Below are 27,970 nucleotides of genomic sequence, written 5' to 3'. Positions count from 1 at the left end.
AACAGCAGAAGGAATTAGGATTAGCAGAGCAGAAAAAGATGATATACTAGCAATAACATTGGATCACTAAATATTCAAGACAAATAAAAAAGGAATCAGGTCTTCCATATCTCCTTTATGGTCCAGGCAGTCAATAATCAATGAAAACTGAAGCAAAGGAGATTTAGGTCTGGTAAGCTATTACTGGAAGAGATTGCTTAAGGAGACTATCAAGGTGCTCTCATTTTTTTTTTTAATTTTTTTTCTTTTATTTTAAAAGAAAAGGTTGACAATTCAAACACTGGGATCTGCATGTGGACAGCAGCATCAGCCTGACTCCTCAGTTCCTCCTCTGGGTTGAATTTCTGTGGTCTCCAAGATCCTAGGATTGTTAAGCATCAGAACAGTTCCTATAATGGCAAATTCCTTTACTTATTTCTGTAGATACTAGTGTTGTGTTTAAGGTTATATGCCATTTTTCAGCACAATGGGGGAAAAAAAAATTATACTCCTCTCATCTTACAATAGTAATGAAATCTCCAGGTTCATACCTAACTACAAAAATGAGGTAAGAACTGAAACTGGATTTTGAATTCAAAAAAATAATTCAAAAGACACAACTAGAACTTTTTTTGCAGAAAACTTATCACGTACACATTGGATCTGATTTGATATATTCTACATACATAACAAAGTAGCTAGGTGTACTCACCAAATGATATTTCTAAGGACAGAACTCATTACTACTGTATAATAAATGGAAGCATAAGTCAGAGTTAGCACTGAACAGATTGTTTGGGGTTGCAAAGACAGCAGCTGTCACAGCTTGACAGCTTTCTTGTTAGTGAATCAGCTTTACTGACAGTCTTTTTGATTGAAAACCACTGTTCACTGACAGTGTGTTATAGCTGATATACATACGTATCTCATGAAGAATGAGAAAGAGCCATAAAAGGTCCAGAAGCTATTGCTCTATATTAAAAAGAAGTGAAGTTTACATAAAAGGTTTTTTGGTTTCTCTCCCCTCCCCAGTAATCTGTGGCAGATGTAAGTTGATAGAAACAGGACAATCTATACTGATATGTGACAAGCACACATGCACACAGAGTCAAGTCCAAAGTGTTTTTTCTAACTAAAAGCAATAAAGCCACAGAAATACTAGTTGCTTTCAAACGCTCTCACGAAAATCTTGTGTAATTGAAAACAAAGTTTAGAAATAAAATTCTAGAAATAAAACGCAGTGCAATTCTGACAGGGGCTTCCCAGATCTCCTGCTAACCCAAAGCGGGGATCTGCTGGAGTAGATGTATCCATATAAATTAAAAAACCCCACATTTACTTTGAGTCACATTTTACCTTTCTCTTATATGCTGCCTCTGTGTTTTTGACTGGCAGCTCCACAGGACAGGGAGAATTGGCTTCTGCTTCCTGTGGCACACTCAGAATACCTGTGCAAAAACATCACCAACACTGCATGGCCAAGTACAGCATAGGCTTCCTTGAGCACCTCAGTTACAGAGCCACCTGCTCTGCAGTACCCTAAATTCTTCATTAAACACATGATATGCATCTTTATGGCTCAAAAAAATAGCTGGCTGTGGTGAAGGAAGTATTGTATTGAAAGAAGTACATCTCAGGGGTCTCCCTCTCTTCTCCCCATCTGTATTTATTTATAAGGTTGCCCATATAAAGTAACTTCTTCCATCTCAGTTTTGTGGTATTTCAACAGATGAAAGCCAATGAACTGGGTAAAACATGTGTCACCTTTTATTCTGAGATCATTGCTTAAAAGAAAGTACATGTAATGCTGTGCTGAGGTAGACCAAAGCCAAGAAATGAAAGCCATTTATGAGTAGTCCAGAGCTTTGCAGTTTGTCCTTGCTGATCATTTATAGCCTTGTTACAACTGCTCATTTCCAAATAATGTCACATATTTCTCAAGAAGAGACAATAGATCTCAAGTCAAAGCTTGGATGCAGACCTGGCTTTACATGACAAGTCTGGAATACTGGGATTTCCCCACTTTGACATTTAATTGCTGCATTGAAAGGTAATTCCTGATTTACTCTTTTTCTTGAGATTCTCTTTTGCCATTAATAATACCAGGTGCAGAAGCAGTGAGCACCTGAATTTTGAGACATTTGATATTAAACAGAATTTTATTCAAAATACACTGGAGATAACTTCAAAATGCACTATTTTTTCTGAATTTATGAACTGAATTCTTTCAGTCTAGAAATGACTATCATGATCTTTGTGCGCGGTGTGCAACAGGTATCAAAGCAACTCAAGCAATACGGTCCATAGTGTTACTTGTCTTTGGGAAGCAGCACTGAGTGGGTGCAGGGCACCAGAGCTTTCATCACAAGAGCTTGTATTTGGCATGCAACTCTAAGGTCAAAAAAGGTCACATCCTTAGAATAGTTTTATTTAAGAAGCAGAAAATATAAAGAGAATCAGCTTTATGAATTATAATGCCTGAAGAATGATGTTGGCAATTTTTCCTTTCTTTTGTGTCAACAGCACTGCTTTGTTTCAAACTCTAAAAGCAGAAATATTTCTTCTCAAAGCTCCCCTAGCTCAGATCTAGTGCCTACACCACACACTTGCTAATACCAGCCAAATTGCAGAAGTTATTAAAACCTAATTTAGCAGTCTCACCAGGGGACAAACAAGTTGTAACAATATCATTACAGTCTTATCAGGGACTGGATGTCTTGTTGAAATGCTGAGTGTAGTCGGGGTAGGAGCCAACGGGGACCATTGCTGCATGGCATCACGGCTGTACCCATATACTCACAAGTTATGCTAAACAGATTTCTTCTGCAGAACTATTTCAAAGCAACAATGATTGCTGCTAGAAAATAATAATTAAAAGAAGAACCAGGGGATGGAGAGTTTTGCCAGACTGACACACTGTTCAGACTTGTCTTTTCATGATCCCAGTTGGTGTCACCAGCTGTACTCAAAACCCCTTTAGACTGTCACCTCAAAGGCACTGTGCTTGCAAGGGAGAGGGAAGACTAAGTTTTAGACCAACAACAACCAGGAAGACTACAATTACTAGAAGAAATATTGCTTTACAACATGTTGACTATTACAAGAAATATTTTAAGTAATTGTTTCTGCTGAAGAGCAATCTGAGCAAGTGAACGCTCCTGGAAGCTGAAGAGCTCTCCATTAATTTTGGCTCTAGTTTGGAGTCTAACACAGCCTGCTGTATACTTCAAATTGCTTCTTGAAATGCATAAGCTCTTAGAGATGAGTCATCTTCTATTAAGACTTCAATTTTCCTCAACTGTATTATAGCTGGTATTTAAAGTAGGATCACCTGGAGGCTGAAGAGCTAGCAGTGGTTCAGAGCTGAGACAAAGCATTCACTCCATGCAGGACTGACTTCCCAGGAGTGTTTTTCCTCAGTCACTACAAACTCTTCCTTGCTTTGCATCCCAACAAGTTTGATGGAATGAATATCTCACTTGCAGATGTGAAATTTTAGCACCTCCAAAGGTGAGAGTGAGCTGCACGCTGATGCTCCAGGGAGCCAGCACTGCACCCTGGGAAGCCAGCCCTGTTGAGAGGGCCATGCTGCTGATGATTCCAGGAGAAAGAGCTGTGAGAAAAGCAGCTTACTAGAGGTGGATGCACAGAGGTGTCCAGAATCTAACTGTAACCTTATTTTGACTTTAAAGTGACAGCACAAATGGAAAAGTACACAAGAGTTATTAAAAAATTTCATTGATTTTTTTTGTCCGCTAATTCATGAGCTGGTCCCCACGCATTTGCCAGCAATGGCCTGGAGCCTTTGCAACAGACATCAGCAGCATATCGATGACATTTTTCACAGATACTAGGACTGCTTGTCATGGATGCTCTATTATTTGTTACAGCACAGTCTCCCAGAGATGCGTAAACATAATGAACAACACTTACTGGTATACTATAATTATACAATATGTGGACCTGTAACTACTGGCAGTGTAAATATGTGCAAATTAGTACAGTTATTTTTATTTCAAGGACTTTGTTTCCTGGGGACAAGGAACAGAGATTACTTTCAAATGGATAATCATGGCGGTCCTCAGAATTAACCACTGCAGAAGTGACAAATAATCAGTACCCATAGGCTTCTGAAACAATAAAATCCAGATTTGAATACTAGGGAAAAAAAAAAATCTTTTAATAGCTAGGTCAGGCATGCTGCTTCCCAAGAAAACAGTGCTTGAAAAAGGATTTGTTTTCACATGCTTTAATGGCTCTCTAACCCCTCAAAGTGGTTCACAGATTGGTGTTGGAGATACTCTTCAATAGTGAAGGGAGAACATGAGGTGTTTTATAGTGTCTTAAACTCTTAATTTGCCTTTACATCCAAAAGCTGGGCCACAATGGTAGCAATACTGGTGTTTTGCTGAAGCAGCATCTCCTCTTCTACTGAAGGAGCCAAGCTGCATCCTTGTTCTGCAGCTTCATAGGCCACTTGTCATTCAAGATCTTTATGGAGAGAAGATGTAGCTCACTCAACAGGCTGCTGTCCTTACATATCTGTGCTGCACCACTGGCAAATATGGGATGCAGCCCCACCTCCACTCCCTTCAATAGCCCAAAAATCACTTGGGGGTTGGAAATCACATGACTTGGCAGAGTTAGGGAGAGATTTTCTTTAAGATGATGAAAAATGTACTCATCTGTTGGAGGGATATCTTGAGTACTAATACCTTAACTTCTTCAAATACAAGACCTCGTTTCATGTTGCCAAAGCCCTTGATTATGTGCTGTGGCAGCAGAATGCCATCTACATGAAGGAATATTATAATCAATTTTGTCACGCTTCAATATGAGCAACGTTTTTCAGAAATATGGAGTAACTGCACAGCGGTTTGCAGAACCTAATAGTAAACTATTACACTGCAGAAAGAAATCAATGTTAATTTAGGAACCAAATTGCATTGAAGTCAGAAACTTGAACTATATTGTTTTAATCTGACTTCTGAAATATTAATAAAAATACCTGAAAAACATAAAATGACAAACATTACTTTCATAAGAAGCTTCTTTCTCTACCAGTTAGGGGAAAGATTTTTTTCAAATCAAATATATTATTTCCCCACCCTACCAGTTGAGGTGGTTTTAAATATATGACCAGTTTTTATTGAACTGGTATAAGTTGTTTTTCATTGCATGTTACTATGAGATAAGACATCATGTAACTCATACAAAAGATCTCAGTGGTGAGAATAGCTTGCAAATCAAGTAAGAAAGAATTTAGTCCTAATGTTGACCAAAAACGACAAAAAAACACCCCACAAGAAACCCCCAACTCTGATTACATTGTACATGAATAAAAACTCCTTTTTACAGGTTACCAGAAAATTATTCGAAGATCTTTATCTTATGCAAAATCCCCTTGTTCTTATTTGCACTAGTTTCACCTGAAATATTTTGCTAGCAGATCCTCATCTGGGTGGCTGGACCCAAAGACAAGCTCTGCTGTTATTGACTTAAACCACGATCAAATTTTCATCTCAGATGTGCTAGCATTTAATCTCTTTTAGCTAGAGTGGGTGGCTTTATATTCTTATATATTTGACCCACCAATAGAGAAACTACTTACACCATTATTTGCCTGCTCTCAGCTGTATATTATGTACCTGTGGGGTATTAATCCTGGCTGGACACCAGATGCCCACCAAAGCCGTTCTATCACTCCTCTTCTCAGCTGGACAAGGGAAAGAAGTGTAATGAAAGGCTTGGAGGTCAAGATAAGGATGGGGAGATCACTCACCAATTACTGTCACAGGCAAAACAGACTCGACTTGGAAATTAGTTTAATTTATTACCAATTATATCAGAGAAAGATAATGAGGAAAAAACCTAAATCTTAAAAAACACCTTCTCCCCCACCCCTTACCATCTTCCTGGGCTTAACTTCACTCCTGGTTTATTTCTACCTCCTCCCCATCAGCAGTGCAGGGAGACGGGGAGTTGTGGTCAGTTCATCACACCTTGTCTCTGCTGCTCCTTCCTCCTCAGGGGGAGGGCTCCTCACACTCTTTCTCTCCCCCAGCATGGGGTCCCTCCCATGGGAGACAGTCCTCCATGAACTTCTCCAATGTGGGTCCTTCCCATGGGCTACAGTTCTTCACAAACTGCCCCAGCGTGGGTCTGTTCCACAGGCTGCAAGTCCTTCAGGAATAGGCTGCTCCAGCATGGGTCCCCCATGGAGTCACAAGTCCTGCTAGCAAACCTGCTCCAGCCTGCGCTCCTCTCTCCATGGGTCCACGGGTCCTGCCAGGAGCCTGCTCCAGTACAGGCTCTCCACAGAGTCACAGCCTCTTTCAGGCACATCTACCTGCTCCAGTGTGGGGTCCTCCACTGGCTGCAGGTGGATATCTGCTCCACCATTAACCTTCATGGGCTGCAGGGGACAGCCTGTCTCACCACGGTCTTCACCACAGGCTGCAGGAGAATCTCTGCTCTGGTGCCTGGAGCATGTCCTTCCCCCTTCTTCACTGACCTTGGTGTCTGCAGGGCTGTTCCTGTCACATATTCTCACTCTCCTCTCTGGCTGCAGTTGCACAGGTTTTTTTTCCACCCCCTTCCTCAGCCTTGTCCAGCAACGGGTCTGTCTTGGAGCTGGCTGGCATTGGCTCTGTCAGACATAAGGGAAGCTTCTACTAGCTTCTTACAGAAGCCACCCCTGTAGCGCCTCTGCTACCAAAATCTTGCCATGCAAACCCAATACAGTACTGCAGGAAAGATGTCCTCACCATCATTCCTCTGAAGGCCTTCCCACATCTTTTTAATTGAAATAGTAGCTCAGGTGTAAAAGTTATAACTACTGAACTAGCATAGAACATTTGTACAATGTAGAGAATCCAGTTTTTTTAATTAGGCAGGTATTTGACAACAGGAAAAACAAGTCAAGAGATGGTCTTGATGGACTAATATATGAACCTCCTCACCCACGTTACTCCTGACCTACCTGCGTTGCAGACCGCCCACATGTTCTTCGAGAAGTTTGCCTCATGGTCCCCCAACAATGCATTGCAGAACAGCACTATTCTCACTATTCAAAGGTGTTAACACAACTCTAACTTTGATCTTTTTCATCTTAAAAGCTGTTGCAAAAAAGCGAGGGGAGAACACCATCCATTCCCCAGGTCTGTGGCAGGTAGGGCAAAATGAAAGGGAACTAGTTCAAGCAGCCTTCTTCCCAAAGAAACCAGAAAATTTATGGAAAACAAGGCAACCTGAAGTCATGCTTTGAACATAGCTTATGCCTGGGCTGGGTTCTCTCTTAATCTTGCTGACTTTGACCCACCATGTGAGTCCCTGACATGCACCAGCATTACCCTCACCCACATGTCCAAGACCAAGAAGGCTTGAACGGAGTGAGGAGTCACATTCTGGAAAGCTCACGCTGCAGTAAGCCTCACTGATCCATTAACAGAATCAAATATGAACCAGTAGTCAGATTTCCAGGAGTCCCCAGTGTGACTTAGAAGCCAAAATCCCAGTTTGGAAAGGTAACCTGAGAATTTAGGAAAGCGTTTCACAGAAGCCAGTGAAACTGCACTCTGGAGTGCTTTTACCTTTTCAGAGTGTAATTTTGATACTTCAAAAGGGTATTGAAAAGTTCAGTCTTCCAGGGCTCCATGCACACATACCACTCGAAACAGTCGGTGGGAATTGTGGCTCCTCAGTACCTGCAAATTGCTCTCAGTCATTACAGTATCAGGAAATACTTCATGATTAAAGAGAGACCAACCTACATGATGCAGTTTTAAATGTGTGAATTTCAGCCAGTTGGAAAATATCAACCACTGCAACACCAAGATAAGGTCTTTCTGTTCCACAGTCAAATATGAACATATGACTTCATCTCATGTGGGTGCAATTCTGTTTGAAGAGTTGACATGACCAAATTTACTTAATATAAATGACACTGTAAAGAAAAGCAGTAAGTTCTCCTCCACAGTTTTGTTCTTTCAGAGAACTGGTTTTAGGTGGTTTAAAAGAAAAAAAACCTTGTCATTGGATGGAATTGTCCTCACCAAGAGGAACTTTTTCTGATTAAGTTTCAGATCCCTTAAGGCCATGAGATGCAGCACCCTTGACTGCAGTTGCTATTGTAAGCTTATGGTACAACAGACAAGAAGGCTGTTCCTTCTCAGGCTGGCTAACAAGCAAACAATATTGCTAAAACAAAGGTGCACACAGACACATACAACTGTTCAATATGTTGTCCATGTTTTAAGAAAAAAAAGTTGCACTTACAGCTCAAAATACCTTTATGTAGACTCACTGGTTTCTCCAACAAATTGACCCCTGCTCTCATAAAGCCAATGCTGACCATAACTCCCAAGTCCTAAATTTAGTCAGGGATATAAATATGAAGCTGCACAACTGTAGCTAATAAAAATGGATAGAAGCAGAGTTATTTATTTATGATTAAACAGAAGCCCCCCTCCTCCCCTCTCTTATATTAGAAGAGCATGGAAATTGAAACCGCAAATTTCTGAGTAATTTTATACTTGGTACCAAAGCAGAGGAGAACCAAGACCTTCAGAAAATATTTGGCATTGCCTTTTTATTAAATAATGCATTCACCTTGATAGAAGGAAATTTTCTTTGTTGAGTCCAAAATAAAGAAAATCTTGCCAAGGAAATGTTTTTCGTTGGTCAACAACAGTTCACAGCGAGACACTAAGAAAATAAAGTCATAGGAACATCTCCAAGTATTAGGAGCCCCAAACACTGAAGTCCTATAATGTTTTTCCCCAGTAGGTTTAAGGTTACAGATATAATTAGGTTAGAGTGGCTTGTACAGTATGTCTTATTTCAAAGTAAAATCAGAGTATTATGCATAATATTATGCAAAGTGCCATAGCAACAGTAAGGCAGACTTCTAAGAAATGCTAATGAGATAAGCTGTTCTGAAAAAAACCCCTAACCTGTCCAAGCAAAAAACAAACACATTACTTAAAATTCATACAAGAAACTCACACATTCCTCCTCTAAAAACACCCCACAACACAAAATGTCTTATCAAACCATCACAGCAGGAAGAACATGAGCAGAAAGGGGGCACAAAGCCTGTACAGCAGACACCTCTCATAACGGCTTGCTGCTCCCTGAAAACCCAGTCCTGCATGACTGACACTGCTCTGGCTGAAAACCAGCAGCAGAACTCTGATGGCAGAGCCTGGGAGGGAGGGCAGCAGCCCAGGCACCCTCAGCTCTGGACTTGAACAGGACCACCGCAACCCAGGGGATGCAGTGCCTCCTCTCAGGACACACCCAGGGTCCAGCAGCAGAGAAAAACCTTGATGAAAGGAGAAAAAACCTCCAAACCCACAACTTCAATGATTTACTGAAGAACATGAGACCCATGCATAAAAAGCAAAGGGTAAAGGAGGTAGAATCATTCCAAACACAGAATATGACCAATTCAATGACCACAATTAATTGTTTTCTATTTCAGGTTAATACAGGGAAAGAATAATGCAGCAAGTAGTTTAATAAACCAAACTGATACAAAAACAATTGGCCTAATAAACTTCAAATATATATTCAAGATTTGGATGAAGCAAATGCAGAGCTACAATGTTATTTCTGATGTACAGGACGAGTGCCTAATGCGGGAGAGAGCAATAGGAGCCAGGGAATTATAAACCAGTCCATTTATCTCCAATCCCATAAAAGTGTTGTTCAAGCAATCAAAGATGTGAAAGCACCTGGAAGATAACAAGAAGATGAGCAATCACCAACAGGTTTGTTAAGAATGGGTCATGTCTAGTCATCAGTTCCTGCAGGGAATGTCAGGGGACACCACAACTTAACTGAAGCAAGAAGTTGACCGTATTTCCCACACGCAAGCAAGATGGGCTTGGCTAAACAATGCCTTCACGTGGGCACATGTTGTCTGGAAGGTTGTGCTTGTGAGTCTGCTGTCCTGTCTGCTCAGCTGGATGTTAGTCGTGGGCCTGCTACTGGTAGGGGTTTTAATTAACACCACTGTCAAAGATGAGAACCCTGAAATAACCCTGATAAATTAAAAAAAGAAGTGACCCGAGAACTGGACAACACCAAAGCAGAATGCTTTAAACACATGGGATTCATCAGCTGGATGAATACAGTGAAGAGGTACAATAGCTGTTCTGCAGAAAGTGACTGGTGCTGCCAGGGGCAAAACACCCTACAGCATTCTGCTGTCACAGGGAAGGCAAATGCCCTACTCAGATATACACACAGGCATCAAAAATAATCCTCCTGCACCCTCGGCAGTCCAATACGTCACCTGGCATGCTAGCTCACGTTTGAAATGCCTTATTCAAGAAAGCCCTTCCCTAGCACCAGATGATTAACAGAAAAGAAACATTTAGTCAATTCCTTAGAAAACATGACCCAGGAATAAAGATGACATCAGTCAGGGCTGGTGAACATTAGAGGTAAACATGAGGAACACAAGTTCACTGCGTTCAAAGAGACTGAAAGGTGAGACTAATCTGTTCTCCATTCCTTGGAGGACAGGTGAGGAATGGCGTTGTAATTCTGCAAGGAAGGTTCACATTAGACACTGTGAAAAATGTTCAGTTAAGGGCTGTGACTGAGCAGAGTCAATTATGTTGCCCATGGAGCTGCCATCACTGGAGACACCTTACTGAGGGACTGCCCAAACATCTATTTGCAACACTGATTCAGGGGCACTACTTACGTTAATACAATATTAAATATGTTATCAGAGGTCTTATTCACTTCTGTTTTCCTTTTTCAGTGTTTTCAAGATCTAGTGGGGAATATCTGCACAAAAAGATGCTGTTGCGAGCAGATGTGGCCCAATATCTAGAATATTTTGGGTTATCTTTACACTGTTTGTATTTACTCCCTACAAAATTTGGCAGATGAGCTTTCTCTTCCATAGACTGCAGCACATTGGAAGCAGGAGAACGGCTGCAGGTTGAACCCAGACTGCATAATGCATCATTTCCTTCGAAGCAACTTGTGCCAGAAAAACTGCTTGGGAGTCCTGGCTCAGAAATGAAGACCTGTCCTCCCTCATGTGCTGCCAGGAAGACCCCAAGACAGCCAAACCAACAGACCTGACAGGGCCAGAACACACCAGTGCTTCCTGGTGCCAGCTGGGCTTCCTCAGCACAGGAACTATAATTTTCACCTCCCCGGTAAGCACCAATGAATCTGGCCTTCAATTTGCAGCATGATAGGGCTCATAAAAGCTGAAATTAAATTATTGTCTTTTAATTTCAAGCGAATGGCTTTTTTTCACCTCTCCAAAGCCACTGGATCTTAATTCAGTAAAGTCAGCAAGATCCAGCTTTAACAGAGCTGTTCAACATACAGTTACAGAAAACCAGACCCTTAGTGTACATTACCTGAAAAAAAGGAATGCTGCAATACAGGTCCACTTTAAGAAGTCCACATTTGCTATTTATTTAGGTAGCTGACAATTTTACATAAATTAAAATAAATGCCAGTTTCATGATGCACACATCTCTTCTTCATCTCAGCATGGACTCAACACTTCTGGAGATTCTTGCATTTAGCAATTGCCTTTAATATTTTTAAGTATGGCACTAATAAACCAGAAGAGAGTCAGTGAAGTTACAGTACTATGTGTACAGTTTCAGAGCAGCTTTCAGATGACATATTAAAGTCTTGCTAATCCAGGCACTGGTTCGTTCAAACTGGGGTTCAATATAATAATCTATAAATCAGTATCTGCTTTATGAAATGTAATGGAAAATGCTAATAAGATTTACTTGTGAAACGAAATTGGATTATATTTTATCTATTTTTAACTTGATTTGATATAGTATTCCTTCTTCATAAACCAGCAGCCTCACTTTTTGTTTCCCCACCCCCACCCCCTGCTCAGAATTCAGGCAGACAAATGCACCACAGATGCTCAGACCACCATTTTCAAAAGGGAAATTATGGGGGACAGGCATAACTTCAGTAGAAAATGTAGATTATACAATATAAAGCAGTATAAGGAAAAAAAACCCTGTAAAGTCATTAAAGTTATAATTTATGTGCTGTAAGGCAGATAGCAAGCTGGTTGTTTATGTATGGTTGGAAGTTGCCCAGCCAAGAAACTTGAAATTCAAAGTAATTTAAACCTGGTAATTTTCTTGTACATGCTTGGATGACTGAACAACCACTATATGCGATGAATATCCATATTCAAAATTATGCTTATATCCACCATAACCGCTCAGGGCTCATTGATACATTCTATTAACTGGGCACAATAAAACCTTGATTTATTCTACAGTTATGAGGTCTGCAGTAAAGAACGTTCCTTTTAATAACAGGGAAACAGTATTAAAAATTGTCAGAAGCAGTGGTTAAGTGATCGTATTAATGTAAATGTAGTGCTGTACCGTCATTGTTCTGCGTGCTGGAGATCGTACATCAAGACGTTGCTGTACAGGACATGGTAGAGGGACAGAGATCAAACAGATTACTCTGACTCTGAGATGAAGTGATACTTCTGCAGCACACTACTGTCTGTACCCCATCAGATCATAAGGGTGCAAGAGCAGGAGGTAAAGCATAAGCCACACACATTACTTCTAAGAGCATTTTTTAATCATAAGTACCACAGGTGGGAAAGGCGATAGACATTTTGTGAAATTACAGAATCCCTGTAAGACTAGAGCAGGGGGGTTTGGTGTGCTGGTCATGGCTCCAGTGACACTTACTAAGGAACTGAATCTCGAGTAAGTGGAATTAAACACATGGTGGAGGTACCTGGTAGATGGGCATGACATCCCTGTACCAGAAGTACAATCACCGAATAATGCCAGGGTGGGCAAGAAGCAGCAGAGGCTGTGGAGATGGTGCTGAGCCCACATGGCAAGGTGTTAGCAGAAGAATTAAACAAGTTTGCAAAACCAGAGAAAATATCAGAATGGGATATTTTTTGGGGGGTGGTGGGGTGGTGGTGGAGGGAGAAGGCCTTGCTCTTCATTACTTTTTTAGACAAATGAACAGGTATTTTCTTAAAAGAAGAAACTGAACTGAAGAACATTCAGCTAAGAAAACTCTGCCCAACCCAGGGTAACAAAAGGACCTGAAGGCTTCCTCTCTTCTCTTATAAGATCTTTCCAGATTTGAAACTTTAAAATAAATTTGATAGACATTTCTTGTAAATAGTGACTAACAGACACACAACAGCTCTCCTAAATGAAATATTTAGCTTTTACTGATGGAAAGCTGCCCTGCCAGACCAGCTCAGCAGACAGCAAATAGGCATCATTCTGCTGATTTGATCACATGCACAACATCCCTTTTTGAATGAGCTGCCCATGCTGAGGTACTGGGAAGCTAAGCTCACCCCAGCAGCATTGGCCACTGCAGCGCTGCAGCACTTCCCACCCATCACAAACAAGGCACCCACAGGGCTGATGACAGCAGGGCAAGTTCTCCCAGCATCAACCACCTCTGGTATGACCCTCTCCTGAACATCATGAGCCATTTTTCTGCCTGGTCAGAATGGATGAGCATCATCAGCAGGGAGCAGATGTTCAGAGTGCTTCTGCATTGTGCTTAACTGGCTAGGGGACAACGTACAAATCCAAACAGAAGTGCATTAGCAATTAGCTGACTATGACAAATCATTCACGTATACAAACTGTTTCATGCTGTAGCCAGATCCTAGTTTTAACACTGCTTCAATTTTATACCCCCCCCTTCAACTTTCTTCTTTAGTTGTAAGAAATATTAAAAAACCACAACCCAAATCCAAACACTCCACATGTCCTCCGTGGTTTGCCCAAAGGGCATAATGCCACATGCATCCACACTACAGCCAAGGACAACCCCAGCTTAGCCCAGGTAGCTGAACTGGGACAAAGATCAGCTTGGACACTTTGTTCAAGTATGTACTGATCTTGTTTGTTGATTTAGCAGTCTATAACATGGTTCTCACCGCAGATAGAGGTACCCTTACACTGCATGCTGCAGTCAAACCTGAGCACCTCTTGCCTGTGGTATGCACCAAGGAGGAGTGTGACCTCCTAGGCCTACACATCCTTTGACACAGACACACTCTTTCTCCCATTGACCCCTTGGATCAGTGTTCAGGGAGAAGAGATCCCATCCTAGCTGCAACCCAGTCTTTGCTGCTGGCCACATGGGAGTCATTGGTCCTGCTCCCAGCTGCCACAGCAAGGCCTTTGCTCACCATGCAGACCCACAGTGGTGGCCGTTGGAAGGCCCAAGGGCTGGTGCAGAAACAAACCACCACTTCTCAGCTTTACCTTCCCAACCTTGTCAGAGCTGATCTTTCCCACCCACAAAGACATCTGACAGACTCAAAACTCACGTAAAGAAAGCAATGAACCGAGGTCAGAAATAGTTCCAACTTTGACATGAACTAGGGTGCAAAGCATGTGCCAACCAGTACATCAGCTGCACATTGCATTTAAGCTTGAGTTTTGGCTTTGGCCAGTTAAGTTGATGCTTTTATCGAACCTCAGACTCATGCAAGTCTACATCTTGGCTCAGAAGGCAAGAGATATTCTATGATTTTATCACCTCCTCTGTGCTTTTTCTTTTTTTCCCCTCTCTTTTTTAAATATAAATCTCCCAAACACCAAAACAACCACTAAACAGGCTCACCAACTTTTCTGTTTCAGTGAACACTCAGAAAGTTCTTGAGACAGCTAGTTTCAGCCTTATTAAGATCCTCATGATATGAAATAACACAGATGCAATATTTGTTTTGCTAAAACTAGACTGAGCTCCCCATTCCTTCTGGTCCCCATTGCAAGTTATTTATCTAACAACACAAAACCTTTGAATACAGCTTGGGTTGACACCTTTCACACAAAACAGCCAGGGCACACCTATGCAACTATCTGCACAACTTCTCTTCCTGACAGTCTTCCAGTAATAACATACTGCACAAAAAATAATGGTCACTTGTTCCATAGGACACCATCCATTTTGGTTTTTCCTCCCACATAGTACCTAGTTTTCAGAGCACTGCCTGCTTTTGGGAATTCAGCAGAGCTGATGTAGGTGGAAACACATCAGTGAGGGCAAAACAATGGTAAGAATGGCAATGGACTCTGCATAAGCCTTTTTGAGCTGCTCTGCAGTTGAAGTCTGTCCTCGTGACTTGCAAAAGGACTGATAGTCACAGTACATTATACCAGTGCCTCAGTGCAGGGGCCTCAGCAGCAGAGGGAAAGCAGGATCTGCATCCAGCATCACTAGCCTACATAACCAAGCAGTACAGAAAGCTGTCTGAGACCCGTCACATGATCAAGTGATTCTATAAGCATTAGCACATTGATCCACCATGTTGTAGGACATCATGAACAACAAGTACCCAGATGTCATGTAAATGAGAGCCCAGTCAGTCCTTGAACATGGGAACATTCCATAAACACCCAGGTAGCACAGCTAGCCCCATCAGTGACCCACCTGTAACAACCCACCTCCCCTACTGCCACCTCTAGCTCTGCAAAGGCCTTTGCTACCTATGCCATATCAGTAAGGACAAGATCCATAGAGGGAGACACAAAGCTGAGATTTCAAAAATTTGTGGTCAGTAAAGATGCCTTAGCAACATTTAAACAAAAACTGTTACAAATTACAATCTGGGTAATTGCACTTAACTTAAGAAAAGTCATAGTTAGAATGAATGAGAGTAAGAGGAAGGAAACAGGAATAATTCTTATTTTTTTTAACACACTAGCAGAAAAAAGAACACTCTTCTGAATGTTTCATGTTATACCAAGTGACTCAATTCAGTCCCAAGTCAAAAATACCTCCTTAATATGAAAATCCCAGGGCAGACCTGATAGGCTGGAGGGACAGGCATCAGGCTACCTTGGTGATTCCTGGTGTTACCCACCATCTACCAAGATCACTATGGCAGATCTGTGCAGAGCAAAGTCCTCACGAAACAACTTGCTGCCTCTACTGAGAGTACTTCAAATTTCCACAGATATCGATCACCATCTAATCACCCAAACAGAATTTCAAGAAGTTATTCATGTCCCTATACTATTGCACAACCGTGGCAAAATAAATCAGAAACGCTTCAGCCCAAAAACTACAGCAGTTCTCAGAAGTTACTCAGATAATTACTCAAAAAATTACTCCAAAAACTGAGTCTCAGCACCACAGCCCAGCAAGGGCACCTGCTACAAAGCCTGTGACAGCACGCCAGCGCTACTGTCCCCTGGCAGACAAAAGGAGGATTTGAACCTTAATCTCGTTTTCTCTTCCTTTGGTGAGACTAACTCGTACATCAAAGAGTCCAGGTCATTTTGCTACTGTAATACAAAACCCAAACACACTGCAATTTCACCACAAGCAGCAGTTCTCTGCATTAGACTTTTCTTCTCAGCAGCACCCCTCTTCTCCACTGGATATAGTGATTAAAAAACAACATGACTTACAGTTTACTGTGACTTTTACTTTTTTCACATCTGGGACTGAGACATCATTTTCTGCACTGCATTCATATTCCCCAGCCTGGTCTCTTGTAATTCCATAGATGTCCAGGTACTGTCCACTCTCAAATGGTTTTGCTGAAATGAAATAATCAGAGAAAGAAATTACTGGAAGCTGAGCACAAAACACCTGAAGCTTCATCAACCTGTGAAGAGAAACTGTAAGGTTTTGCTGGGTGCTACAGATAATGTGTGTCCAAGGGGAGCTAGGCAGCCACTGCAGCTTTTACTCAGAAACCCCAGCTCCAAGCTGGGCTGCAAACCTACCCTGAGCTCCTGCAGTTGGCTAAGGGTCCTCTCCTGACTGTGCCCCACAATCAAGCTCAGCAGCCTCTAAACCCATAACAGCAATTTCTAATAGAGCCCTGTACCTGCTGGGTTTCACAGAATATGAGGTAGAGTCCTCAGTCAAAACCTAGCCATAAGAGTTTCAGTATCCATTAGGGCTTATGGTTTGCACCTGGGTAGACATCTGCCCCCCTACAACAATCAGAAGCCAAGCCAGGGATCAGTGCAAGCTAAAGGAAGAAACAGCCTAGCCCTGGAGCAACTGATCCACTCCTGCTGCTGGTGGTGGCCCCAGCATCAGCTTCCCATCACAGGTGCCCTCACTTTTTAACAACCATTTGATCTCTTAGCTATATATCAACCATATATATATATATATGTATATATATGGATGATAAACCTCCTCAGCTGGAGGGCTCAGGTCCCTTGCATCCCAAGGCTTTGTAAAGCCAGATGTGTTCTGGAGGGAACCAGCAGCCTATCACCTCTAATAGGTGCCAGTATGTGCAAAATGGTCATCCCACATCTTGCCTCCAGGGAAAAAGCCCTTTCAGGCTTGCTCACCACACCACTCAGTACTTACATGTTTTGTCCTAATAAATATTTCATCATATTAATTAAAAAATTAAATAATAGCTCTGCTCTCCTAAAGGACCCAAACCCAACAAATAAGATCCTCAGTGTTTGACTTGTTGCACAGAAGTAAGGACAATCCATGTGAGCACCACTGAAAACAGGCAGAGGTTTATCTGATGTAAAACAATATGAAGACCAACCTGAAATATGTAACTCCTTGGTATGTTTTATCTGAAATGATCAATTATTTTAGAGAGCAAGAACAGTTATAATATCCAAAAGTTAATTAATGTTCACTTGAATGGAGTCATAGCATACACAGACATTTTTGTAGTTTTCTAAATCCCAGCATCTCCCAGCTTTTCCCTACTGTGGTTCCTGCCTTGCAGTGAGCGCTTTGATATCCTTCAGACAATAACTGCTACCTGGTTCAAAGTGCATCTTTATATGTCTTTTGAGCAGTGTGCTGTAGATGGGGAGCAAATTAATTCATTTAGATTCACCACATAATAAACCAAAAAATGTTAAATATAATTTTTATCTTAAAACAATATATCATAGCAATCATGACTACAGATGCTGGAAATTATAGGCCTAAAGGTTAAAAAGACTTGCTGAAAGTGTTTTCCCAGACAGACAAGCTTTTAATTGACTGTTAATAACTTTGCAACTTATGGAGCAATGACAAAAATCTGAACTGGGTGGTGAGAACTAAGTAGAACTATTACATTCATGTCCATCACGGCAGTGAATTTAATTTGCTTATCTGTTCATGGATTAATGTTTTAAAGTGTGCAAGGTTCAAAACACCAATTATAAGTGTGTCGCTTAGCAAGATGGCCCTCATTAATAAGCACAATATACCATGTCTGTCACGGGAAAGAGCTCAAGTAAGCATTGGTTATGTAAAGTAGAAAGATAAGACTGAAATTGGAAAATTATTGTGAATTGAACTGAACATTCATAAAATGCAATGAATTAATTTATGGGATATGAGAAATTGCATGAGAATTATTTTTTTTTCTCTTCCATGTTCTTTGTTGGAATAAATTATGAAAAAAACTCTTCCACAAACAAACCAGCTGTTACTGTTCACATTGTGGCCATCACCCCACTTCACTTTGGGCATGTTGAATCAATTTCTAGGAAAAGTTTATTTACTATTGCTTTGAACAGCAGTGAAAGATGCAAAGCCCCTGCAGGCACAGGAAAGTCTGCCTGGACAGAGGAGACACCTTCCAACAAGATTTCTGCTTTGTTCTAATACCAAGAAAATTACATAAGATGCAAAATTCTCCTGTGTGTCTGGTTTAAAATTACTATTAAATTATGAGATTGTAATGCTCTCTAATGTCAGTACTTCCTTGGATGTATGGTACGCACCAAAATATTGCACAGTGAATCCTGGGAATAATTTATGATGTATCCTATCCCAGTTCCCAACATCAATTTGGAAAAAAGAAAAAAACATATCTCCAAGTACCTGGAACTTAATAAAAATTGTCATTTGTAATTTGGAGTTAAGCTAAAGCCAAACATGCGTTGCTTTAGACTCCCTTTTTAATGTAAACACAACACACCAGTCAATAACCTAGTTTCTTGCCTCCCAGCTTTTGCTCTCTTAACAATTCCTGGATTGTAGCTGTGCTTCTGGCACCTGCTCTGCCACCTGGATGGGATAATGTTCAGCCTCAGCCAGGGTCAATACAGCCGCCACTTCGCACTGACAGAAGTGACATGTTTACGTATTCGGCACAATTCTGCTACAGCATAAGCAACATCAGTTCTCAGGTCTGGCGAGCAGTCATCCGTCCGGCTGAAAAATATCAACAGGAACAATATCTGCAGGGAAAGCTAATGCGTGTTCAGGTGCTGACACCAGCCAGCTTTGGGGAGCTGCTGTGGACTGAGAGGGCAGCACAACAAATTGCTACAGCTCAAATGCATTGATGCTGCTGGGGGGAAACTTAGTGGGAGTTCCCACAATAATTCCTATCGGGATGATTTTCAAAAATGCCCATCAGCAGTTTTCAGCACCCTTGTATTTATAGGGATCTTATGCTGAGTGATTAACCTAATTTATGCTGCAAACTATGCATGCATTTTTATAGTGCTGTAAACCTCATGTATTTTATGCAACTCATATACACATTTGAAAATATTAAAATTAAATAATCTTTAAACCCTCATATCCCCAGAAATTTTGCATATTAGAGATAGATTAGAGATTAGAGTTAAATATTTTATTAGATAAATATCTATTTTATATAAATATAAAATAAATATTAGAGATATATTAGAGGTAGATTAGAGATAGATTAGAGATTAAAGATAAATATTTTCCTTAGGGAATACATAGATACCATGTTTCATCTTTCCTATTTGTTTGCACAGTATTTCATCTTCTTCAGCTTGCTTTTAGTTCTAGAGATTTCCCATGGCTGTGTAGGAGAACCTAAATCATGTTATGTGAAAGATATATGCATAAGTATATTTAAGTGTATTTATGCTATGTTGCATGCACATCCAGCTCAAAAAGAATATTCATAGGCAGTAGGGAGAAAAAATTATGTATGAAGATATTGGTGATTGAAGATGAGTTTCAGCAGACAACTCAATTTTCTCACTGTTTTTTTTTTTTCTGTGATGTCTTACAGCCCAGGGCTACCACAACTTGCTCTGTCCTTCTGCAGACCATATGCATTTTATGGACTCTATCAAGATGTCAGGAACATGTCTGGCTGGCTCTCCTGGCCATAGAGCCAAAAGACTTATCAAATTTGGTGGCTGAGAAAAAAGAAATCTGAAATGTTCATTAGCACCAGTCCATCAGCCTGAGGTCGCATCAGCCAAGATCTTTGATCAAAGATGGGGAAAACTGTTAAGTAAAAGAAACATAAATGTGAGAGTCCCTCGTGCCCGAGGCCATTCCTGATGGTTTTTTCAGAAGATCTCTTAATGAGACTCACTGATACATATAATGATATATAAGTAATCTGCTCTGGATACCTTAGATTACAGGATCAGGTCCTCTAGTCAGGAAGGGAAATGCCTGTGAAACTAAGTTTGAATGCCTATTTTCTCCTACTGCCATGTGATATGATGCCTGATAAATTGTGTACTCAGGAGAGTACACAACTGAAACTGTGTTTTCTTACCACGCATATGGTATCTGGCATCAGGTGTAGCACACGTACACATTGCCATATGGACCAGTTTTCAGAGGCTTGGAGGGATGAGTTTTGCAAGGGTAGCATTTTCCTCCCCTGGTGTTAAACATAAGTCAGTAAGAGGAAAAATCTGGTGCAAGTCCAGGGTAGCTCGGAGATCTGAAAACCTCTGAGGACTTCATCAGAGTCAAGAGGGATTTTTCTTTTCCTTATTCACTAGGATATTAAATAACTACAATACAGCCCCTGTTCATGAACTGTAAAACCTATTCAGTGCTCAGGACTGGCTTTTATGACCAATCTTTGAGACAATTCATCCTCCAGCAGAAAGTGAAGGCCCTCACAGGACTGGGAGAGTGGGAGCACAATGCTGAGGCGATGCCAATCCTGGTTTATCTTGGACTCAGGACACTTCAGAGTTGCACATGAGAGACTCCTCCAAGCCTAGTGAGCTGTCTCCAGAAAAAAGGGGATGCGAAGATCCCAGCATGGGCTCATTCTCACTTTTACTGCCTCAACAGTGAGGACTGGGCTCAGTATAAGAGAACAGAAGGTGATCTCCAGTGACGATGCTATCATGATGCCATCTGATTATCACCAGATACTTTAAGTAGCCTGTTATCCATAATGTCCTTCTTGATCTCAGAGGCTGGGAGCAGATACAGGATGAAGGGCACAAACAGACACCTGGGCACGGGTTGCCAGGGGATGCTGAGAACAATATAAAGTCTGAGCAATTGGATTCACCCAGAAGAATGGTCTGAAGCCATTTCTACTACTTATTATTGGTCCTGGGTTTAAAGTTACACCAAACACTGTAACTGGGTAGTGTGTACTCCTCTCCAAGGAACTGCAGGTGATCTCAAAATCTCACTGTCTATTAGGAGAATGGCCCTATCACATTAGTGACCGTTTATACATTGAGCACTTAAGGCCATTTAGCTTTAGAGAAGCTATGCTCCACGCTTGAAAAGAAAAATTGGACAAAATGTAAAGAAAAATGTATCCAAAACTGACAGATAAATTGAGAGCTGGAGGAGATCTCCCAGCTGATGGCACAAAACAATAAAAGCAAGTAGAGCAATTTTGTTAAAAAGGCATGTTGATAAACAAAAAGAGAGGTGAACATAGATTGACAAAGTTGAAAGTTTCAGAGGTGGAGACAAACAAGGTTACAACTATAAGTAAAATATACAGTTACAGAGAGAAGCATTTGGAGAGCTGGCTGTGTGCATGCTCATAGCGTGGGCAATGTAAATCTCAGCCAGTTATCAAAAGAAGTTGTGTGTAAAGGGTAGAGGTTGCTCCTACAAGAGAAGTCATCCCAGTTAGTTTTCCTCATTCTCTGAAGTTACATCACTTTCCCTCCCTCTGCAGAACTGCTACCATGCTGCATTATCAGTTATGCTGCAGAGTTATGATGCTTTGGAGCAAGTTTGCACTTTCTCTTAGCAGACTCCATGCCAGGTGATACATGATCAGCTCATACTCCAGTATATGGACTGACTTGACTGCCTTAGCAGCTGACTGTTAATGTAGAGGAGATCTGGACAGGCTGGAGAGCTGGGCTGAGGGCAACCTCACAAAATTCAACTAAAGCAAAAGTAAGGTCCTGCACCTGGGGAGGAACAACCCCATGCACCAGTACAGGCTGGGGGCTGACCTGCTGGAAAGTGGCTCTTCTGAGAAGGACCTGGGAGTGCTGGTGGACAGCAGGCTGACCCTGAGCCAGCAACGTGCCCTTGTGACCAAGAAGGCCAACAGTATCCTGGATTGCATTAAAAGGAGTGTGGCGAGGTTGGGGGAGGTTATCCTCCCCTCTACTCTGCTCTAGTGAGACCACATTTGGAGTACTGTGTGCAGTTCTGGGCTCCCCGGTTTAAGAAGGACAGGGAACTGCTTGAGCAAGTCCAGTGGAGAGCTGCCAAGATGATCAGGGGGCTGAGAGGAAAGGCTGAGAGACCTGGGTTTTTTCAGCCTGGACAAGAGAAGACTGAGGGGGATCTCATCAATACTTATAAATATCTAAAGGGTGGGTGTCAAGAGGATGGACTGGACTCTCTTCAGTGGTGCCCAACGACAGCACAAGGGGCAATGGGCGCAAGTTGGAACACAGGAAGTTCCACCGGAATATGAGAAAACACTTCTTTCCTGTGAGGGTGACAGAGCAGTGGCACAGGCTGCCCAGGGAGGTGGAGTCTCCTTCCCTGGAGACATTGAAAACCTGCCTGGACACGTTCCTGTGCCCCCTGCTCTAGGTGTGCCTGCTCAAGCAGGTGGGTTGGACAAGATGATCTCCAGAGGTCCCTTCCAACCCCTACCATTCTGTGATTCTGTGATTTTAACACTTGAGGAGAAGATACGGTCAACCAGATGTTACTTTGGAAGAAAAAAACCTATCTGAGGTAGCAGGTTTGTCCACAGATTATGTCTTCTGGATATTTAGTTTTGTGTGTATCATACTGCGCTCTAATTTTTGTGGATCTGTTCAAAACTCTGTGCTGCCTGCAGAAGGCAGAGTTATAAGTGCAGTCTGCTGCTGCAGACTGCTGTCAGTTTTTTTCACTGGAAGACCTATAGCTGGCAGATCATCTCTCTCCATTGTGACACTGAAAGTACCCTTTGAAAGGAGACGGATTTGCAAGAGATCCTCTTACACAGAGGCTGCTGTGTCTTCTGCAGCAAATAGCTGAACATGAACATCGCTGTCTGAAAACAGCCTAAAAAATCTTTCTCTGCACAACAGAAAATTAAAACCATGTAGGGAAGAACAGGGCAATGATCTTTTCAATAGGAAAACTACACAGTTAAATCTCACTTGAGCTTATTTATAATTCATAACACTTAATGTGGGGATTTTGCTCTTGGGAAGGGGATAATTGTTCCCAATAAAGCCCTACGCCTTGGTCTGTCTGTTGGTCAGCCGGAGCTTGAGGGAGCCCCGGGACTGGGGAGCAGGAGGGATGGGCGACAGGAGGAGCCCAGAAAATGCCTCTCAGGTGTTCACTCTGGGTAAAGGACTGCAGCTACAGCTTTTCTCATGCCTGATGGTTTTATAACATGCCTTCCTCCTGTTGCCATATCAAAATGATGCACTGCAAATGATAGCCTATTATTTACCTACTGATAATCTATTTGGCTCAAATACATTTGTGGATTCCTTCCATTTTATAACATTTTTTGCCTGCAGTTTGTTGAAACTGGAGGCATTACTAGAGTTAAATGAATCATTAATGACTATTTTTTCCATATTTCTTTATATCCCTTAAAAGCTACATGATTTTTTTTTTAAAAAAGTGCATTTAAAAATGAATTCTTAATATGTTTAAAATATTTATTCATAAAAATGCCCAGAAGAAATGATTCTGGGAAATATAACAGCAACTATTGCAGGTTTGGTGTGCAGGTTGAATGTGGCATCTGCTCTTTACTGTCTATCACCTCCCTGCAGCGTCTGCCTTCACCAGCATGCCCAGCCTCGGTTTCCTGCCTGCCTGCCTGCCTGCCTGCAGCTCTCGCAGAGGGGACATCCCCGGAGGCTGAAACACCCTTGTCACTAAGGGCTCCAGCCACCACCTTGGTACCAACACCCACCATTAAAGTGGAGCAAGATAGAAATAATGGTAACAAGAAGAATAAACATTTAAAAAATTGAACAGAGTATTTGAAAAGTAAAAGAGAAAAATGGAGCATCTCATTGGATTTTTAAGATGGTCGGCTACTTTTCTCTAAAAATTTGTGTAAGCCCCGAAACTGGCATGCTCTCTTCAAAAGACCAATATCTCTCAAAATGGTCATGAGGGACACTATACCAAAAGAAAGGGAAAGAGGGTGAAATCTACAGTTGCTTGGTTTGGTTTTGAACATTAAACATTTTGTTTCACTGAAATATCTTCTATGATTCATAAATTGCTCACTCAAAAGTGCAGTATTTCTCAAATAAAAATGATCTAATATCTGAGGGAATAAACTAAGCATGTATTAAAATTCTAATTTTCATAACATTGTATGAGTTATTAATGAGTTCATCTACTTTTATTGAAAAGGAAGAAATACCTTCCATTTGTTATAAAATCGTCAAAAAATTTATGGTTTGCATAAATTTATGTGCAATGTTTTTGTACAGCTTTAGTTTGAACCTCCATATTTTGCTAAGATTGTAATCTTACTCTCATTTCTCAATTCCTTCACAAAGGCCCAATTACTTGACCATCTTAGTTTGAATATTCTTCTCCTGACAACTGTATTTTAACAATAATTTTTTAAGAAGACATGAGGATTTCTAGGAATACCTTTAACTGTTCCTGAAAGGATGCTCAAACTTCTGCAGTGATCCTGATAAAAATGGCATTTTTCTGAGGTTTTCCTCAGAAACCCCCTGACCACAGACAGTATAATGTCACTTGACCCCCAAAAAATGGATCATGATGCTGAATGTCACTTAACTGGATCCTAATACTAAATTTCCTAAGAATTGTACTTACAAGTAGCGTTAAAAAACAAAAAAGGCCAAAAGTCCAATAACCTGAAACGAAAAGACACTGTCTTTTTTATGGGAGAGGTGGATTTTGGAGGTTCCTTATTTTTTGTTTATCCAAAGGTGAAGGAAAGAATCACAACAAGCACTTTATATTGAGTACTGGTGTTTGCACTGCTGTCTTTAAACTGTTAATTAATCCCCTCATTTACTCTGCCTAGAGCTCCAGACCATTTCCCCTTGAGTTCTTGGGAAGCTGCCAGCTGTGCATTTGATATCAGGGAACCACTGATTTAATGACGTACAACACCTTTACCAACTGAAAAATTTCCCTTCAGGATCATGAGCCAGGCCATTAAATTATATGTAAAATATTAATGACAAAACTTCAAGTCCCCAAATGGTTGTAAGATGGACTAGTCCATCTATGTAATCACCATGTGCCATCGATGTGATCTTTAGCTGTCCCGTGCACACAGTTTTTCTCATGTAAGGGCTGATGAAAGACCCCGAGTCCTCCATGAGCCACCCTGAATCCCAGGGGATGCATGCTTTGGGTCTTTTCCAGGGAGATTTTTCTCAGCCGTGCACAGGAACAGCTCCTTTCAGCATGTCTGCAGCTGAGGAAGCGCTCGGGTACGAGGTAGCAGTGCCAGTGGTTGCATTTAGGATGTTCAACCACCCAACCACCTTTACATGTCTAGAGGGGTGCGTTGCAGCATCTCATCCTATACCGGATGAATAGCATGGATTTCTGCAACCAAACTAATTGCCCAGGTGCCCAGGCCCAGCTGGTGTGAGCAGCAGCACAAAGCACTGGTACTGTGCCTTCAGTGCCAACAGTGAAACAGGTCAGGACACCAGACTGGAAGATGTCCTGACTCCTGGGTGCCCCTGCCAGAGCTGCTTATTTGGAGAAATGAGCATCCCTGTTCAATATGAAATGCAAAGCAATAGGCTTGTGTAAATTACTGGAACACGGAGCTGTAAACATATAGCTGAGTGCTGAGCATCTTCCTCAAAGGGCAGAGAATGAGGAGTTTATGTCAAGGCAGAAAAAGAAAGGGTGTTCTCCATAAACCCAGTTTAGGAGCAGGGCATGAAAGCTTTGTAAAACCCAAAGGCATCTGAGCCTTAATGTTATCTTTGTCAGCAAAATAAGCTGGCATTGAAGGCATGACTTCTGAAACCAGCTGGTGCCAACATCTACAGCACACAGCCAAGAGGCAATCTGCAGGTTTCTCTGGTGGCTCTGGACAGCTGAGAGCACAGCCCTGTCCTTCCCTCCTCCTGAAGATGGGAACAGCGTTGTCCTCAGAAGCCAGGGACCAAGTGGAGTGGAAGAGGAGCAGACGGCTATGTGCAGGAGCCCCCTGTTTCTCTCCTGTCCTCGCTTCCACTGCACAAGTAAATCCTCCCTCATCACAGTCAATCTTAGCCTGTCACTGCTGAATGTCCCTACCCTAGTCTACATCTGAAGGTTTCCTGGCTTGTCTCCAAACAGTTCCAGCTTGGTTGCAAGGAACAGATGTTTCGGCTCAGTTCAGTAATGCTTCACCTGACTGAGGAGCACAGTGCTAGTGCCCGTAATGAAGCTGTTGCCTGCAAGATGAGTAATGATGGCATAAGGGAGGCATATCACTGTCATTGCTGATCAGGTTAAATCACTGAATTATTTTACGTTCTGCTTCTTAGACACCTAAAGGGAACTAGCTTCGCTTTTGGTCTAATGCAGCAATAAATCTACCTCCATTTAGGAAAGGTGGCTGCACATCGTTGCCATTTGGGATGCTGCATCTCAAGAGGGGCAGGACCTCATTCCACGCTGCAGCCTGTGAACATGTCATCTGGTCTGGCCTCAAAGGTTTGTCTCCTGCAGGACATCACCTTGGTAAACTGACAAGTCCACTATGAGAAAATTCTTCATTACCTGTAGGGCTCTTACCAAGCTGCTGGGGAAGTAGATGGGATCACTTGGAGAGGGAGACAATAGAGCAGTGACTCCAGGCACTGCAAACTCAAAGACATGAACCAGGAAACGATCACCAGTTTTAAGCTATCTGGGACAAAGCAGCTCAAGTGAAAGAGGTCTTTTAGGATGGCAATATTGCCAGGCTGTTTGAAATACCTGCTAACCGGACTAGGAATTGCAAAGTTGGGAAAAAGTGGTTCAATAGTGAGATTCTTCACACAGCTTGATTCAGGCTGGGAGTAGCTTCACTGTGCCAAGGCAGCAGTTAAGTGGAGGGTGGATGAGAGTAGGCTCTAATAGATCAAAAGTTACATCATGCACAATTGCAAATACATTAGAGGGAGACAGTGGTGTGAAATAACCCTCAACAGCAATGATATCTGTTCAATTTTAAGAATTTAGTAGGACAGAAGACACAAAGCAGAAACTGTTGTTTCTAAAACTTTCAGTTTTAAAACTATTTTGAAGCAAGAGATGAAGTATTTTAAAAGATGAGCTCACACTTTGTATACACATAAAGCCCTGGAAATCTGATAATAATTCATGTCAGTTAAGTATTTTCAGCCTCAAAATCCAGGTTCAGACTACTTGCACTTCAACGAAATACTTCTTATTTCTGTCACATGTAGATAACATCTGAAAAATGGTGGTCTTCTAGCAGAATTGAAAGTGGAACAAAATATCTGACCTTAGCTCGCTCATATCAAGCTTTGTTTGTTTCTTACGATTTAGCTATAAGTTTTAAAAAAGCCTCTTTGCTTCTCCCTCCCCAGTATAATCTTTCTGTAGCAGTCTGCTTCAGGAAGGGTCTTGCAGGAATCACACTGCCTGTTCAGGGACTAACATTGCCTTTTGTCCTGTAATTGAATTGAATCGGCTCTTCGACTCATTCTTCCCAGACGGCCCTATCATTTGAGAGCTCTGAAGATGTATTACATTAATATATCGTCAGAACGACATTGCTATGATGATACATTAATGCAATACATCTTCACAGCTTTAGGGCTGTCCAGAA

At 41.6% G+C, this 27,970-nt stretch overlaps 1 protein-coding gene across 1 annotated transcript in view; it reads right to left on the bottom strand.

The window, feature by feature from the left end:
* Positions 1-27,970, bottom strand: part of NEGR1 (neuronal growth regulator 1) — a 312,227-nt gene that overhangs the window by 78,446 nt on the left and 205,811 nt on the right. Inside the window, exon 4 of the mRNA XM_064454830.1 lies at positions 16,419-16,550. Within this exon, the coding sequence (XP_064310900.1) occupies positions 16,419-16,550 (132 nt within the window). The remainder of the gene's footprint in view (positions 1-16,418; positions 16,551-27,970) is intronic.

This window comes from Phalacrocorax carbo, chromosome 6 (genome assembly GCF_963921805.1).
Source record: "Phalacrocorax carbo chromosome 6, bPhaCar2.1, whole genome shotgun sequence".
NCBI lineage: Eukaryota > Metazoa > Chordata > Aves > Suliformes > Phalacrocoracidae > Phalacrocorax > Phalacrocorax carbo.
The sequence above is the reverse complement of the archived record's forward strand: the minus strand, read 5'-3'. Positions and strand labels throughout refer to the sequence as shown.